This window comes from Peromyscus maniculatus, chromosome 2 (assembly GCF_049852395.1).
Source record: "Peromyscus maniculatus bairdii isolate BWxNUB_F1_BW_parent chromosome 2, HU_Pman_BW_mat_3.1, whole genome shotgun sequence".
NCBI classification, from domain to species: domain Eukaryota; kingdom Metazoa; phylum Chordata; class Mammalia; order Rodentia; family Cricetidae; genus Peromyscus; species Peromyscus maniculatus.
In genome coordinates, this window is record NC_134853.1 from 42,533,616 (window position 1) to 42,548,774 (window position 15,159).

Below are 15,159 nucleotides of genomic sequence, written 5' to 3' on the forward strand. Positions count from 1 at the left end.
GGATGGTCATGCTCGTTGATGAATTATCACCTCTTCTAATTAAGAGGTCTCTCTTTTTCAAATTGAACCTGTATCAATTTTGATGGTATTCACAGCTTATCTTCTTCTGTAGGAAAAAAAGCAAAACCTTGTCTTCAATGTAACACGTATCCTGGTTTCAATTCTGAGGTCAGCACATCCTTAAAGTATATAGGCTGATTTAATTCGGTAGTTTTTTTTTTCTATTAACCAATGTTTTTCTGTAGCTGTTGTTCCTTTCTCATTAGCATTGAGAAAATTCCAATTTAATAGAGCATAATGAAATCTATTTCTGGAGTTTTTATTACCCCTTTAGGTTTATTTAGCATACCCTGTTTGATCTTTTTATAATTGCTTGGCCTGTAGGATTATGTGGTATACCTGTAATATGCTTTATATTGTAATAAGCAAAAAAAAAAAAAAAACCAAAAAACAAAAAAAACTGTTTCATTTTAACAGAGACATATGATGGAATATTGTCAGTTTTGATTTGTGCAGGTATACTCATGATGGCCATAACTTCTAGCAAATGAGTAATTACAGAATAAGCTTTTACAGAACTCAAAGCAGTTGCTCATTGAAATCCTGAATAAGTATCAATGGTAAGTGTACATATTTCAATTATCCAAATTCCTCAAAGTGAAACACATCCATCTGCCAGATTTCATTCCTCTGAGTACCCTTTGGGTTACATCCATGGTAATGGAGTCTGATTGTAAAAGGAACAAGTAGGACATTTCCTTACATTTCCCCTGGCTTGTTGCCAGGATATGGAAAAATCCTTTTTTAAATCTTTATATTGACATGTTTTTATGAAATTCTGAGGCCTCCAGCACATTTCCTTTCAATAATTTATCAATCTCATCATTATCTTGTGCTAGAGTGCCTGGCAGACCTGTATGGGGTCAGATATGAGTTATATATAAAGGATGCTTCCTTTTCCTGATTATATTTTGTAAGTGAACAAATAGTAAAGTTAATTCTGACTCATTAGGGATAAATTCTGCAGTCTCAATATGTAATACCACTCTTTCAGAATACTGAGAGTCAGTTACTATGTTGAGAGGTTCTGAAAAATCCATTAATACAAACAGAATAGCATACAGTTTTGATTTTTGAACTGAATCATAAGGATTTTGAACCACTTTACTTAAATTTTCTGATTTGTAACCTGCCTTTCCTTGTTTGTTATCATCTGTATAAAATGTACAAACTCCAGATATGGGTGTTTCCCACACACTTTGAGGCAAGACCCAATCAGCTCTCTTCATAAGATCAATTCTTTCGATTTTGGGATATTTGCTGTTAATCTCTCCCAAAAAATTAATGCAAAATTAACTGTTTGCCAAGGTTCACTTCCTGCCCATTATTTTTCAATGTCCTCCTTAGTTAAAGGTATGACAATTTTTGCTGGGTCTATCCCTGCTAATTGACAAAGTCTCAAATTTCTTTTCCAAATCAATTAAGAGATTTTTTTTCCAAAGAGTTTTTAATTTTTTACTCTGTTTATTTGGTAAAAATATCCATTCCAATATAATATTTTCCCTCTGCATTATAATTCCTGTAGGAGAATGCCTAGAGAAAAGACCAACAGAAATTCTAACCCACCTATAGCCAGGAGGCTAAAGGCAATTGAACCATTCCCTTCTTAAACGAGCCTTACTGCAAATTGGAGTCCTTGTAAGGTGGTATCCCATAAGCAAGTGGAACTTGAGTTTTAATAACTTTTTTCAACTTTCAAAGCCAATTTTAATGTATAATAGTGGAATTAAGTTTATCATGCCCAATAAGATGAAAAATTAACTAACTGTGGTTGCTACTTTTGCTTCCAAGGGTCTCCATTTTGCTAGCTGTAGTAACCAATTATCAAATAGCAATCCCAGAAGCAATAGCAGCAGTGGCCACCACTGCTATAACAGCAACAATGGCAACAGCGATGCCAGAGTCTCTTCTGGAGCGCGTGAGCATCATCTGTGTCTAACTGCCATGGTCCACTGGCATGAACACGGTTCCAGGAACACAAACCACCAAGGCCCATTTTTCTTGATCCTAGCACTACTTAGGCTGGCAGGTCTGCAAGAGAACAACTGAAAACCATAAAGAAAAAAAACAAAAAACAGCAAACAAGGAGCAGAACTAATGGTCTCAATAATGGCTACATTCTGGCTCACAAATTTTAAGGTATCTTCAAAAAGGCTAGATGAATTTCAGGAGGCCAATAAATGTTTCACAGAGCCATTCCTGAAAAGTAGGTACTACGCCAGCTTGAGGAGGGTTGCAAAATGTGAAAAAGGCTTAGCTGGCATTCTATTGTTAGCAAATGAAGTTCATTGACCTTCAGAGTTATCCTTAATCTTCAAGGTGTGACACATTCTCAACATTTTTGAAAAAAGTTCCCATACATTACCTTCTGAAAAATCCAACCATATGGCTACAGTTCCTAGGCTTACAATAATGTTTGCCAGGGCTGGCCGTATTGGGCTCTCAATCCCCATTGGCATCAGAAGGGGAGAGTTTTTTTATGAAGGCCCAATAGGTCTCTGCTATGTTGTGATTCAGCTGCAGCCACATACAGCATTCAGGAACCCAAAGAGGAACTTCATTGTCCTGCAGAAAGACACAAACAGATACCCGGGCCCACACCAACACCAGATCAGGTCCTCTCCACGTGCCAGTAGAAAGATCTTTCCATCGCACCAGAGGATGATTTGCAACAGGAGCCCTCCAGTGCTTATCTGCAACAGATACTCCAGCAGAATCCACTGATAAAAATTTAAAATATATAAAACAAGGGAAAGAATAGAATGTGGAGAGGAGAGATGAGCCCCTAGCTCCCCCTTTTTACTTTAGCAATATATGTTTTTAAGGTATGATGACAGTGTTCTACTATAGCCTGTCCTTGAGGATTATAAGAAATACCAGTCTTATTAACAATAGAAAAGTCTTGGCAGAATTTTGAAAATCCCGTACTGCTGTAGGCAGGACCATTATCAGTCTTTATGCATTTTGGCACTCCCAAGTAAGCAAAAGCATGAAGACAATGATTCTTTACATCCTTAACCTTTTCCCCTGAATGGGCAGAAGCAAAAATTAGAGAAGAATATGTATCAATAGACACATGGACATATTGTAATTTTCCAAAGGAAGGCACGTGTGTGACGTCCATCTGCCACACATGATTAGGTAAAAGTCCTTGGGGATTAACTGCCAAATGAGGGACAGGTAAAAATTCCACACAAATAGGACATGATTTAACTATCTGGATGGCTTGTTCCCAGGTTATGCCTGTGTGATGACAAAGAGATCCAGCATTAAGATGATAACGTTGATGTAACTGAGTAGCCTTTTCAAAGGCAGAACAAATTAATGTGACAGCCATATGAGTAATGGCATCAGCCCTCTGATTACCTTCACTTAGAGGTCCAGGCAATTGAGTATGAGCTCTAATATGGCCCACATAAAGGTTATGTGAGCGGGACCATATAAGTCCTTGCACTTGCAATAAATATTCATGAATGGGAGAAATTGATGGTTTGTAGGCTGTTGTCTCCAAAGGCATAATGGCATGTGCCACATATTGACTATGAGTATAACTATTTACATTCTCATCAGAAAACATCCATAAAGCAAGCAACAGTACCTGTACCTCTGCCATCTGGGCAGAAGTGCCCTGGACTTTTATTCTCTTTACTATGTTACCAGAAATCACCACAGCAAAACCACGTGAAGTGCCATCAGTAAATACCACACGGGCCTGAGGAATAGGAGTCATCTGTCCTATCTTGGGAAATATAACAGGATGCAATTTAAAAAACTGACAGACATCATTGGAGGGGTAGTGAGTATCAACCGACCCTGCATGGAGCATGCCAATATGGTACAATCATTATCATTAGCTTGCAACCATGCTAGTTGAGACTGGGTGTATGGGGTCACCACAATATCTGGTTCCTTACCAAAAGTTTGAACATTGATCTTGATTCCCTTAAATATAATCTGAGCAACAGCCTGTGGGTAAGGAGTGATGATTTTTGCTGGAGAAGCTGGGGAATGTACCCACAGAATAGGATCTGCTTGTCAAAGCACTCCAGTAGGTGAATGGGAAAAACAAAATATTCATGACCTAAATAATGATAGGGAAAAGATATCTGTACCTTTTCTGGGGCTATCTATAAATTAGCTAGGCTAAGAACCTCTTGTAATTTAGAAAAGGCATCAAAAGCAAGTTTTTTATCTTTAGCAGCCATTAAATATATTAATGTATCATCCATGTAGTGAATTATATAAACATCTGGAAAGGCTTTTCGAACTGGAGCTAGGGCCAAAGACACCAAATACATATAGTAGGGCTATTGGCCATTCCTGGAGGCAACACCACCCACTGATATCTCTGATAAGGTTCCTTAAGATTTTCTGAAGGAACACTGAAATCAAAACGAGGACTGTCCTCAGGATGCAAAGGAATGGTGAAGAAACAATCCCTCAAGTCAACCACAATTAAATGCCAATGTTTAGGAATTGCCACAGGGGCAGGCAAGCCAGGCTGTGTTGCTCCCATGAGAAGCATGGTTTTATTTACAGCTCTAAGATCCTGTAATAGCCTCCATTTTCCTGACTTCTTTTTAATAACAAATATAGGTGAGTTCCAAGGTGTAGTGGAAGAAATGATATGTCCAGCATCTAACTGTTCCTTAACTAATGCATATGCAACCTCCAATTTTTCCTTAGCAAGAGGCCACTGCTCTACCCATACAGGGTCATCACTTTTCCAAGTGATTTTTATCGGTTGTATTATTGAAGGCTGCTGTGCAGTGACCCCTATGGAAAAGACCCTAATCCTCTAGTATTTCCAGGACCTCTAGTGACACAATTTTGTCTGCTGCAGGGAGTGGGTCTCCTTGCAACATTTTCCCCAAGCCTTTGCCCGGGCAGTAGCCCTGACTCTTCAGCATCTGTTGTACAGGCTGTGTAGTAAGTACAGCTCCCATACCATCTAACATATCCCTTCCCCACAAGTTCACTGGAATGTCAGGTAGCACAAATGGTTGAAAAGTTCCTGCATGACCTTCCTCATCCTTCCAATTTAAAAGTAGCCTGCTCTGTAATGGCATCTGAGATGTGCTGATAGCTTGTAGGTTAGAGGTTGAATTTTTAAGGGGCCAATTGGGATCTCAGGATTCTTGTGAAATTATAGATATATCCAGCACCAGAATCCAATAATCTTCCAATTTCAATCCCACATAATTTTATTTTTAATTTAGGCTGTTTATCACTGATAACTGTTTGTCAAAACACCTTTTCCCCTGTACTTCCAAAGCCTCCAGTTCTATATATCAGTGCCATTTTGAATTTAAAATATGAAAGCAATAATAATTGAGCAATTCTATCACCAGCTTCTATTTCTATGGTCCTTTTTACATATGCCAATTATAAAAGCAATAAATACAATCTCTATAGGATTTGAAAAGGTAAACTTTAGGTAATACTCTTGAGTATTTTTATAAAATCTTAAAAAGAAGATTCTTTTTTATAGATTTCAAGTAACACATTAATGCAAAAAAACAATTATTAACAATGTGGACCAAACAATTTACCTGTATTTTATTTACTGGAAAAATAATTTTGTAACCTTTTTATCAGTAAGAGATTATCATTTATCGATTTATCTTAGCGACATTATTTAATAAGCTAATAACCCAATTCATTTCAGGTGTTATATTTTTATAGAATTAAACCAAGAATTTCTAGAAAGCAACTTAAATTGCAGAGCCAAATTTTCAGTAATGATCAACAGACAAGAGCATACCTAATATATAGTTCAAAATTATGAATTCTCTTCCTTTAGTTTATCTACCATGAAAATCCAAACATTCATCCAAACATTTATCAAGACAATCAAAAGAACAGAACATCCTTTACTCAAATAGCATTGACTTAGCATTCACTGTCCTGACTGAAACCATTTTTTCACCAGAAGTTAGGCCTGGTTTAAACTTTCAACGCCTGTCCCTTCCCGGCCTCTGCTCGCTTGGTGCGAGCTCTGGCTGCAGCTTAGCTTTGCTCCGCCCACTGCTCGGGCTCTATTGCCTGTGCCTGCCAGGGACACGTTCCATCCACGCTCCATCGCTCCATCGCAGCTCTGCCTCCCACTGGTGAGTACCTGTCTTCCTGCTGCTCTGGGCTATCTCGTGCATGCCTTTGTCTGCCACCGCTGCTGGGCGCAGGCCCGCACACAAACTCACGTTTAAACTTTCTACTCCTATGAAAGGATTATCTAATAATGAGTTATTCCCACCATAAGGGAAAAACAGAAAAACATTTCCCATGAAGGGATCCTAAATATTGAATTATTCCCACTCTGAGGGAAAAATAAAAAACATTTGAACCAAAATTAAGCAAACAGCAAAACTTTAAGCCATGGGCTCGCTTGCAGTGCAGCCAGCAGCAATGAGGCCTACCTGCCGATTCCTTGTAATTCAGATGCTGCTGCTCTGCACTGGCAGGAAGAAAAAACTCAAGAGTTTTCAGCTATCCTGAAAACTCTACAACTGGAAAAAGTCTTTACATCTTCCATTACCACTGGGAAGAGGCTTCTCTCTTTTTTCATCCTTCCTCTACAGGGCCCCAATCTTTAGGCCTAGTTTCAAAAAATTTTTCTCCTTCTTACCAGGAAAATTCTTTTTTCTTGATTAAAATTTTTTCTCCCTTTTCTAACAGGAAATTTCCTTTCCTTCCCTCTTCTCTATTGGGAAGATTTCCTTTTTTATTTAAAATCTTTAGCTGTCTTGCCCTTACTTAACTTTGGTGCCTTCCTGCATCAACAGTTCAATTAACTGACTGTGAGCTAGCTGCACCCATTTCAATTCACTCTTACCTTTTTCTTTTTTCTTTAAAATGCCAGGCGGCCTTCCAAGAGTGTCCGTCAGCTTGTTTCTTCTTTCTCAGATCTCGGTGGGAACCTCCATTTGTTGCGGTAATGCCCATGTTACCGATACCCATTCACCATGTCCTAGAGAAGGGCTGTGGATTAAAAAATAGAGACAAGAGACAGCGAGTCATTTGCCATGGCTGAAATGCCAAATGCCAAATGCCAAATGCCGTTTATTGATAGAGGGAGGAAACCTTAAATATAGGCTTACAACACAATGGAGAATCCCCGGAGGGCAGAAGTTCACTACCTGCTACCGAATGTTTTACATACTTGCATCTAAGTTGTTTACACCAAATGCAGGATACAGGAACAACGAACCTCTGGTGATCTGTCAGGTGAGAAGGAAACCAGCAGGGAATCTGAATAGGGAGGACATCTGGTCAAGGTCGGCAAGCAAGGTGGCAGCCACTCACAGTCGGGGGCCGGGGCCCACATTTATCTACATTTGTTGGTCCAATATTTACCCTTACCACACCTTCTGCATACTCCAGAAGGAAGAGGCATTCTGTTGCCATTGCTCCTTGAAGAAACATTGTTTCTAGAAATGCCCTGTTTATAGTCTCTTTTCAAATGACCTTGCTTTCCACATCCCAAACATCTGACATTCCTCAAACCTCTTGAAATTGTTTCTCCTATCCACATATCATCATGGCCATGAGACTCAACATTAATCCTGTCTCTAATCCAAATTCTCCAAGGGTACAGATCTTGCTTTTAACAGCCTGATTATTCTCTTGCATGCTGCATTCACATTCTCAAAAGTCAAAGATTCTATTATTATCTGGCTAGCTTCTGAATTGGGGACCATTATCTTACTCCTGAAGACAGTCTTTGTCAGAAATCCATGAAGGATTCTTTTCAACTCTGTATAACTTTTGTGAATAAATCAATTTTCTTTCCTGATTCCTCAATTGTGTCCCATGCATTCATGGCTGCCATTCAACATAGAATTAGGGTTTGGTTATCATATAAATATTGTCTTTGTATTTCAGCATATTGGCCTCCTCCAAGAAGCTGATCTGGGAGATTTCCACACCTCTCACCCTCCAGTGACTTTCTATGGTTTTAACCTCATCTCTGAACCACATGTGCCACTGCAGCTGTGCTCCGGATTCTAGGACAGAAGTTACAAGTTCTTTCCAGTCTTGAGTGGTAGTCCTATTACAAGTGGACCAGGATTTAACATTTGCTTTACAAATGGGGAATGAATTCCATAAAATGCTGCTGTCTCCTTGAACCTTCTTAAATCTAACATTTCAAATGGAGTCCAATTAGTTTGTATATTCACTTGATCAGGTAGCTGCTGTATGGTTACCAGATAAATTAAGTTTTATTGTTTGAAAACAGGCTTTCTTTCTGTAACCTTATAATACAATCCTGAAATAACTTCACCCTTAAATTCTTCTGTCTGACTCTGAATTTCTCTATAATTCATTTTAACAGGTTTTCTAAAGCTTTTATCCTGGCACTTAAATTGACTATCATTTAAATTGTAAAATAAGGATAAATAAACTAGTAAAATGCATAAATTATGTTACATATATCCCATCAACATTAATTCTCTCATGTAATTATTCCATTTTCAGATTGCCTAGTGTTTTGTTAAACAAAGGCCAATTTTCTTCTATTGTACAGATATTACTCATTTTTTAATGTGTAAAAAATTTTCTCTTTTAAGTAGTTTTTCCATTTAAAATATCTGATATCTTAATTGCCTTACCATTACTGTGTAGAATAGTAGAAATCCAAGGAATTTCAAAACAGCTACCTAGCATGGTTGCACAGAGAGAGAGAGAGAGAGAGAGAGAGAGAGAGAGAGAGAGAGAGAGAGAGAGAGAGAGAGAAGCTATGCATTCTGGCATAAAGCTGAAATCCAGCCTTGTGCTCCCACTTGAGCTGATTCAGGCCTGAGATCAGGCTTCTTTAAGCTCCAACCACGTGAGTTGGCAATTCGGCTGCAAGCAGCTCCAGCTGCAGCTCCAGTCAAGTGCAGCTCTGACTGTGTGTAGCTGGACCTGTAGCTCTGGCTGGGCCTGGGGACTATAAAGTCTGGCCGAGCTGTAGCTTGAAACCCCTGGCCCATGAGGCCATCAATGTTTTTTTTAGTGAGTTCTTGCCATATGGGCACCAATTGTAGACAAATTATAAGCAGTCTTATTAAATAAGAAACACAGAGCCAAATGCAGAGTTAATAACCCAAGAGATCAGAGCACAGCAAATAGTCTTTAGCTTACCACTGGCTCTCTTTCCCCTTGAGAGAGACCTTCTCCTGTGTGACTTTCCTTTTTTTTTTTTTTTTGAGACAGGATTTCTCTGCGTAGCTTTGCGCCTTTCCTAGAATTCACTCTGTAGACCAGGCTGGCTTCGAACTCACAGAGACCCACGTGGCTCTGCCTCCCAAGTGCTAGGATTAAAGGCATGTGCCACCAACATCCACCTCTGACCTGTCTTTTTATTGCCTTTCTGTTTTACCTTCTCATTGGCTCAATGACATGATTTTCTTGCCACTGCCTGTCTATACATACCTCCAGGTCTCTATGGTTCACAGTGGTATTAAAGGTTATGGTCACTGCTTGGCTGTGTCCTTGAACACACAGAGACTCTGCCTGCCATGTAATCAGATTAGGGGCATGTGCCACCACCGCTAGGTTTCCGCTAAATGGCTTGCTTTTAGCTCTGATCCCTAGGCAACTTTATTTATTAACATACACATAAAATCACATTTCAGAACAAATAAAATATCACCATTGTAAACCAAGCCATATAAGATGAAATGGTACACAGGGCGGTCCTAGATCCAATGTTTCTCCTAGGAATGACCAAAACAGAAGGCCCTAACCTTCTGTATTTTGCAGAAGATATGGAGAAGTTCAACATTGCATCAACAAATGTAGATCCATAAGAGACAAATAAGGCAACCCTTTACTACTGGAAGATGCCTTGGAGGGCCACTCAAAGGCCTCCAGGTTGAACATGGTCCATTTATTCCCAGTCATTGTGGGGGAAACTCCTCCACAGAACAATTATATGATCCAGTGTCTAACATAAAAAAAATACTGCTCTGGATGATAGAACAGCTTTTAAATATGAATAAACAATTCCAAGAAAAAACATAAATATTTTGACAAACTTCCATAAATGAACAAAAACCAAAGCTAAGAATATTAATAAATAACATTATAATTTAAAGCTTGCTGGACACAGGAGCAGATGTAACTATTATTACACCAGAACTATGGAATCTGAATTGGCGTCTTCAGGAGGTAGATATTCAGTTCCTCGGGATTGGAACCCTATCTCAGGAAAAGAAAGCATGAGTTGGGTTGAATGCATAAAATGAGAAGGACAAAAAGGATATCTGAGGCCATACATGGCTAATGAAGCAGTGAGTATATGTGGTAATGATCTATTGCAGCAATGGAATACTCAGATTATTATTCCTCCAATCTCAGAAATGGACCATAAACCAATTCATGTTTCTGGGAAGAATATTGTAAGACACTATAAAAACCAGTCACTGACTATCCAGGCTGTACAAAAGCAGGGCACAACAGCTGTTGAACTCTCAGAGGTAATAAAGACTCTGTTCTTAAAATGGCAAACTGTCAGACCTATCTGGATGCGGAAGTGGCCTATGAAATCAGCAAAACTATAGGCATTAGAACAGCTCATCCAGGAGCAGCTAAACACTCAAAATATTGAAGAATCAATCAACCCCTGGAAATCTCCTGTATTTGTTATTAAAAAGAAATCTGGACAATGGAGAATGCTGACAGATCTGAGAGCCATAAATAAAGTAATTCAGCCAATGGGCTTTGTACAGCCTGGGATGCATTTGCCTTCTCTGTTACCTAAAGAATGGCCCATTATACTTACTGACTTAAAAGACTGTTTCTTCACTATACCTCTACAAGAAAACAATAGAGAAAAATTTCCCTTCATGGTACCTACTTCTAATAATTCTCAGCCAGTTAAGAGATATCAGTGGAAGGTGCAACCTGTGCCAATATTTTGTGTAAAAATCTTTGAAAATAATTAACGTACATTTTCCACAATATATAATTTACCATTATATGGATGATATTTTATTAGCTGATTGAAATGTAGATACTTTAGAAAAAATGTTTGAAGAAGTAAATAAAATTTTGCCTTGCTTGGGATTACCAATTTCTCCTGAAAACAATACAAGGGGAGATTCTATTAAGTATTTGGAATATAAAATAGGTCTACAAAATTTAGACCCCAAAAGGTACAAATCAGGAAAGATCAGTTGTGGACTCTTAATGACTTTTAAAGATTGCTTGGTGATATTTCCAATCTAAGCCCCATGATTGGGGTAAAGAGTGATGAACTGATAAATTTGCCCTGTAATCTGGAAGGAGACAAGGGCTTAAATAATCAGAGAGAATTATGAGGTGAAACTGAGATGGAATTGGCTCTTGGAAAAGAAAATATGAGAGGCATATATGGATCATGTGAATCCAGAGCTTAACTGCATTCTGGTTATGTTACTGTCCAGGCAATTCCCACAGGAATTTTTTGCAGGGGGAAGACATTATATTGGAATGGATATTTCTACTACATAAACAGAATAAGAAATTAAAATCATGTAAAAAAATTCTGATTTGATTTTAAAAGGAAAGTTAAGGCTTTGTTAAATGATAGGAATGAACCCAGCAGAAATTGTAGTACCTTTAACTAATGAGGCAATTTCCTCTTTATGGAAAGATAATGAATAATAGCAAAGAGCTTGCAGTAGTTTTTTTGAGAGATTAGGAATGTTATTACAAAAGCAAGATAATCAAATTCATAAAAAAAAAATACCAGTTGAGTTATTCCTCACATTGTACAGAAAACAACCATTCTCTGGAGTTCCTACATTCTATACAGATGCAAACTAATCAGAAAAGGCAGGATATAAATCAGGAGATTTAAGTGAGGTGGTTCAAAGCCCTTAGAGTTCTGTATAAAACTCAGAATTGTATACCATTTTTATGGTACTAAAGGACCTTACAGAACTTCTCAATATAGTTACTGACTCTCAATATTCAGAAAGACTTATTTTATATATTGAAACTGCTGAATTTTGCCCTGATACAACAGAATTAATGTCACTATTTATATAATTATAAGAAATAGTCAGAAATAGCGGTGTTTTTTTTTTTTTTTTTTTTTTTTTTTTTGGTTTTTCGAGACAGGGTTTCTCTGTATAGCTTTGCGCCTTTCCTGGAACTCACTTGGTAGCCCAGGCTGGCCTCGAACTCACAGAGATCCGCCTGCCTCTGCCTCCCGAGTGCTGGGATTAAAGGCGTGCGCCACCACCGCCCGGCTTGCGGTGTTTTATATATATATTCCATACAGGTCTGCCAGGTCTTCTAGCACAACATAATGATGAAATTGATCAATTGATCAATTATTAATAGAAAGCTAGAGGCCTCAGAATTTCATAAAAAAACATCATGTCAATAGCAAAGGTTTTAAAAAGGATTTTTCCATCACTTGGCAACAAATCCAGGAAATAGTGAAAAAAATGTCCTACTTATTCTTTCTATAACAAAACTTTATTACATGCACAAAGTAACTCTAAAGGTAAATAGAGAAATGAAATGTGGCATATGAATGTGTTTCATTTTGCAGAATTTGGAAAATTGAAATATGTACACCATACAATAGATATGTTTTCAGGATTACAATGGGCAACTGCTTTGAATTCTGAAAAGGCTGATTCTATAATTACACACCCATTAGAAGTCAAGGCCATAAGGGTTATGCCTGTCCAAATTAAGACTGATAATGCTCTAGCATATGTCTCCAGTAAAATGAATCTGTTTTTTGCATTTTGTAGTATAAAGCATATTAGAAGTATACTACACTATCCTACAGGTTGTAGAAAGTTCCAATCACAATTTAAAAAGTGGCTTAATAAATGGAAAGGTGGAATCAAAACAACCAAAGACAGATTACATAATGTTTTATTATTCTTGAGATTTCTTAATGCTGATGAGAAAGGAATAATAGCTGTAGAGAGACATTTGAGAATGGAAAAAAAAAAAACTCCTGAGTTAAATCAACCTGTGTACTTTAAGGAAGTGTTGACCTCAGAATGAAATCTGGGATACATGCTATATTGGGGAAGTGGTTTTGCTTTTGTTTCCACAGGAGAAGAAAAGCAATGTATACCATCAAAATTAGTAAAGATTTGATTCAAACAGGTGAAAACTCTTGATAAGGAGAAATGATGGCTCATCCACTGATGCGACAATTCTATAAATTGTAAGAAAAGCTCACCAAACAAGGGTCAGGGCAGGGCTCTGTTTTTGTCTTTACAGGAAAATAGAAATACCCATCTTCAAGAGACCAAAGACTTTGGACATCTAGATGTCTAAAGCAGAAGGGAAGGTGTTGCTTGAGAGCTTCTCTCCAGGTTCCACCAAGCCCCACACTCCCACAATCCACATATAAAATAATTACTCAGACACTTATATTACTTATAAACTGTGTGGCCATGTCAGGCTTCTTGCTAACTGGTCTTATATCTTAAATTAACCCATTTCTATAAATCTATACCTTGCCACGTGGCTGGTGGCTTACCAGCATCTTTACATGCTGCAGTCTCTCTCCACAGCAACCCTAACCCTAACCCTCTACTCTTTCAAGATTCCTGAAAGTTACTTGCATCCATCTACCATTTCTCAGGTACCATTATGTTCCTTCTCAGGTCTTTGAGTGGCTGAAGACTAGATAGTTGTAATTTCCTCAGTTATGATAAAAGATAAGTTAGATATAAAACCTAAACTCACAAATATAAGATAGATAGGACATCTTCTTTAATATTGTAACTGTAATTCATGCTTGATAATTGTTTTGTTATATGTAATTTTACCATGTTAAAGTTAAAACCTTCCTTTTTAAAAAAAAGAAGAAAAGGGGAAGTGCTGTGGATATCATTCCATATAAATAAAACACTGATGGCAAGTGACCAGACAGGAAGTATAGGCGGGACAAGGAGAGAGGAGAATTGGGGAAACAGAAAGAAGGAGGGAGAGAGACTGCAGCCACCACCAGGACAAGCAGCATGTAAAGATGCTGGTAAGCCACCAGCCACGTGGCAAGGTATAGATTTATAGAAATGGGTTAACTTAAGATATAAGAACAGTTAGCAAGAAGCCTGCCACAGCCATACAGTTTATAAGTAATATAAGTGTCTGAGTAATTATTTTATATGTGGATTGTGGGACTGTGGGGCTTGGTGGAACCTGAAGAGAAGCTCTCAAGCAACAGGAAGGCTATCCAGAAAATAATTTACAAGCAAAGAAAAATCAGACCTATTCTCTGCAGAGTAAATTTTCACTACCTAAGTTTTTAGAAATGTTGTAGTCCTAACTCAATTATAATCAAAGCTGGCCTTGGAGTTGGAACATGGCTCTCTCCTTCTCTAAATACAAGCATGTTGTTAAAAACAAAACAAAACAAAACAAAACATTTTTTTAAAAGAAAAAGAGTTTCTGTCTCATATCATAAGAGCCACCTGGTGTGGGACAGAAAAAAACTTAAAATCTAGGGAATATTGTTGTCAAAATCCTATCTAATTTTATCTCTCCTCATTCTTATTCTTGGCTCTTTGAAACTTTTTTTTTGGATATAGTGCTATTCTAAAATTTAGACTTTCCATTTTGATATTAATAATTTTTAAGTTTTCCATGAACAATAAATTTTCCAAATAGCAATGTATAAAGTCTCCAGAAGAAAGATAGATGACTCACAAAAATGATTGTACCTGGTTCATAATGATGCCATTGAAATGATAAACACTACTCTAAATAAGATCAGCTCTGGACTACAAACTGTTCAGGACAGTTCCAAGGTGGCTAACTAAGATAATCCATCATTTTACACCTCTAGCCAGAATTTCAGATAAGCTTTACCCATTACTCTGAGACTGGCTACAAATGTTATATAAATCCTTATGAGACTTAACCATTGTTTTAGTTTTCTTACAGGATTCCACAGAGATACCCTCAACCCCTAGACAACAGGAAGCAATTCTAAGAAAATTACACCAGTTTCTCCCAAAAGTTTTTCTTTTCTCACATTATGGACAATTGTCTTCTGACATGGGATGGTTATAAGTCGTAGTAGGGTTGGGGGTGGAACAGTAAATTTTAGACTCAGGATTATCTTTTTGAAAAGAAAAAAGAGAAATAGATAAG

At 37.7% G+C, this 15,159-nt stretch overlaps 1 protein-coding gene across 1 annotated transcript in view; it reads right to left on the minus strand.

Annotated features, from left to right (window-relative positions):
• Nucleotides 1–6,922: 6,922 nt before the first annotated feature.
• Sntg1 (syntrophin gamma 1) overlaps nucleotides 6,923–15,159 on the minus strand; it is a 925,417-nt gene continuing 917,180 nt past the window's right edge. Inside the window, exon 20 of the mRNA XM_076564008.1 lies at nucleotides 6,923–7,038. Within this exon, the coding sequence (XP_076420123.1) occupies nucleotides 7,018–7,038 (21 nt within the window). The 3' untranslated portion in view covers nucleotides 6,923–7,017. The remainder of the gene's footprint in view (nucleotides 7,039–15,159) is intronic.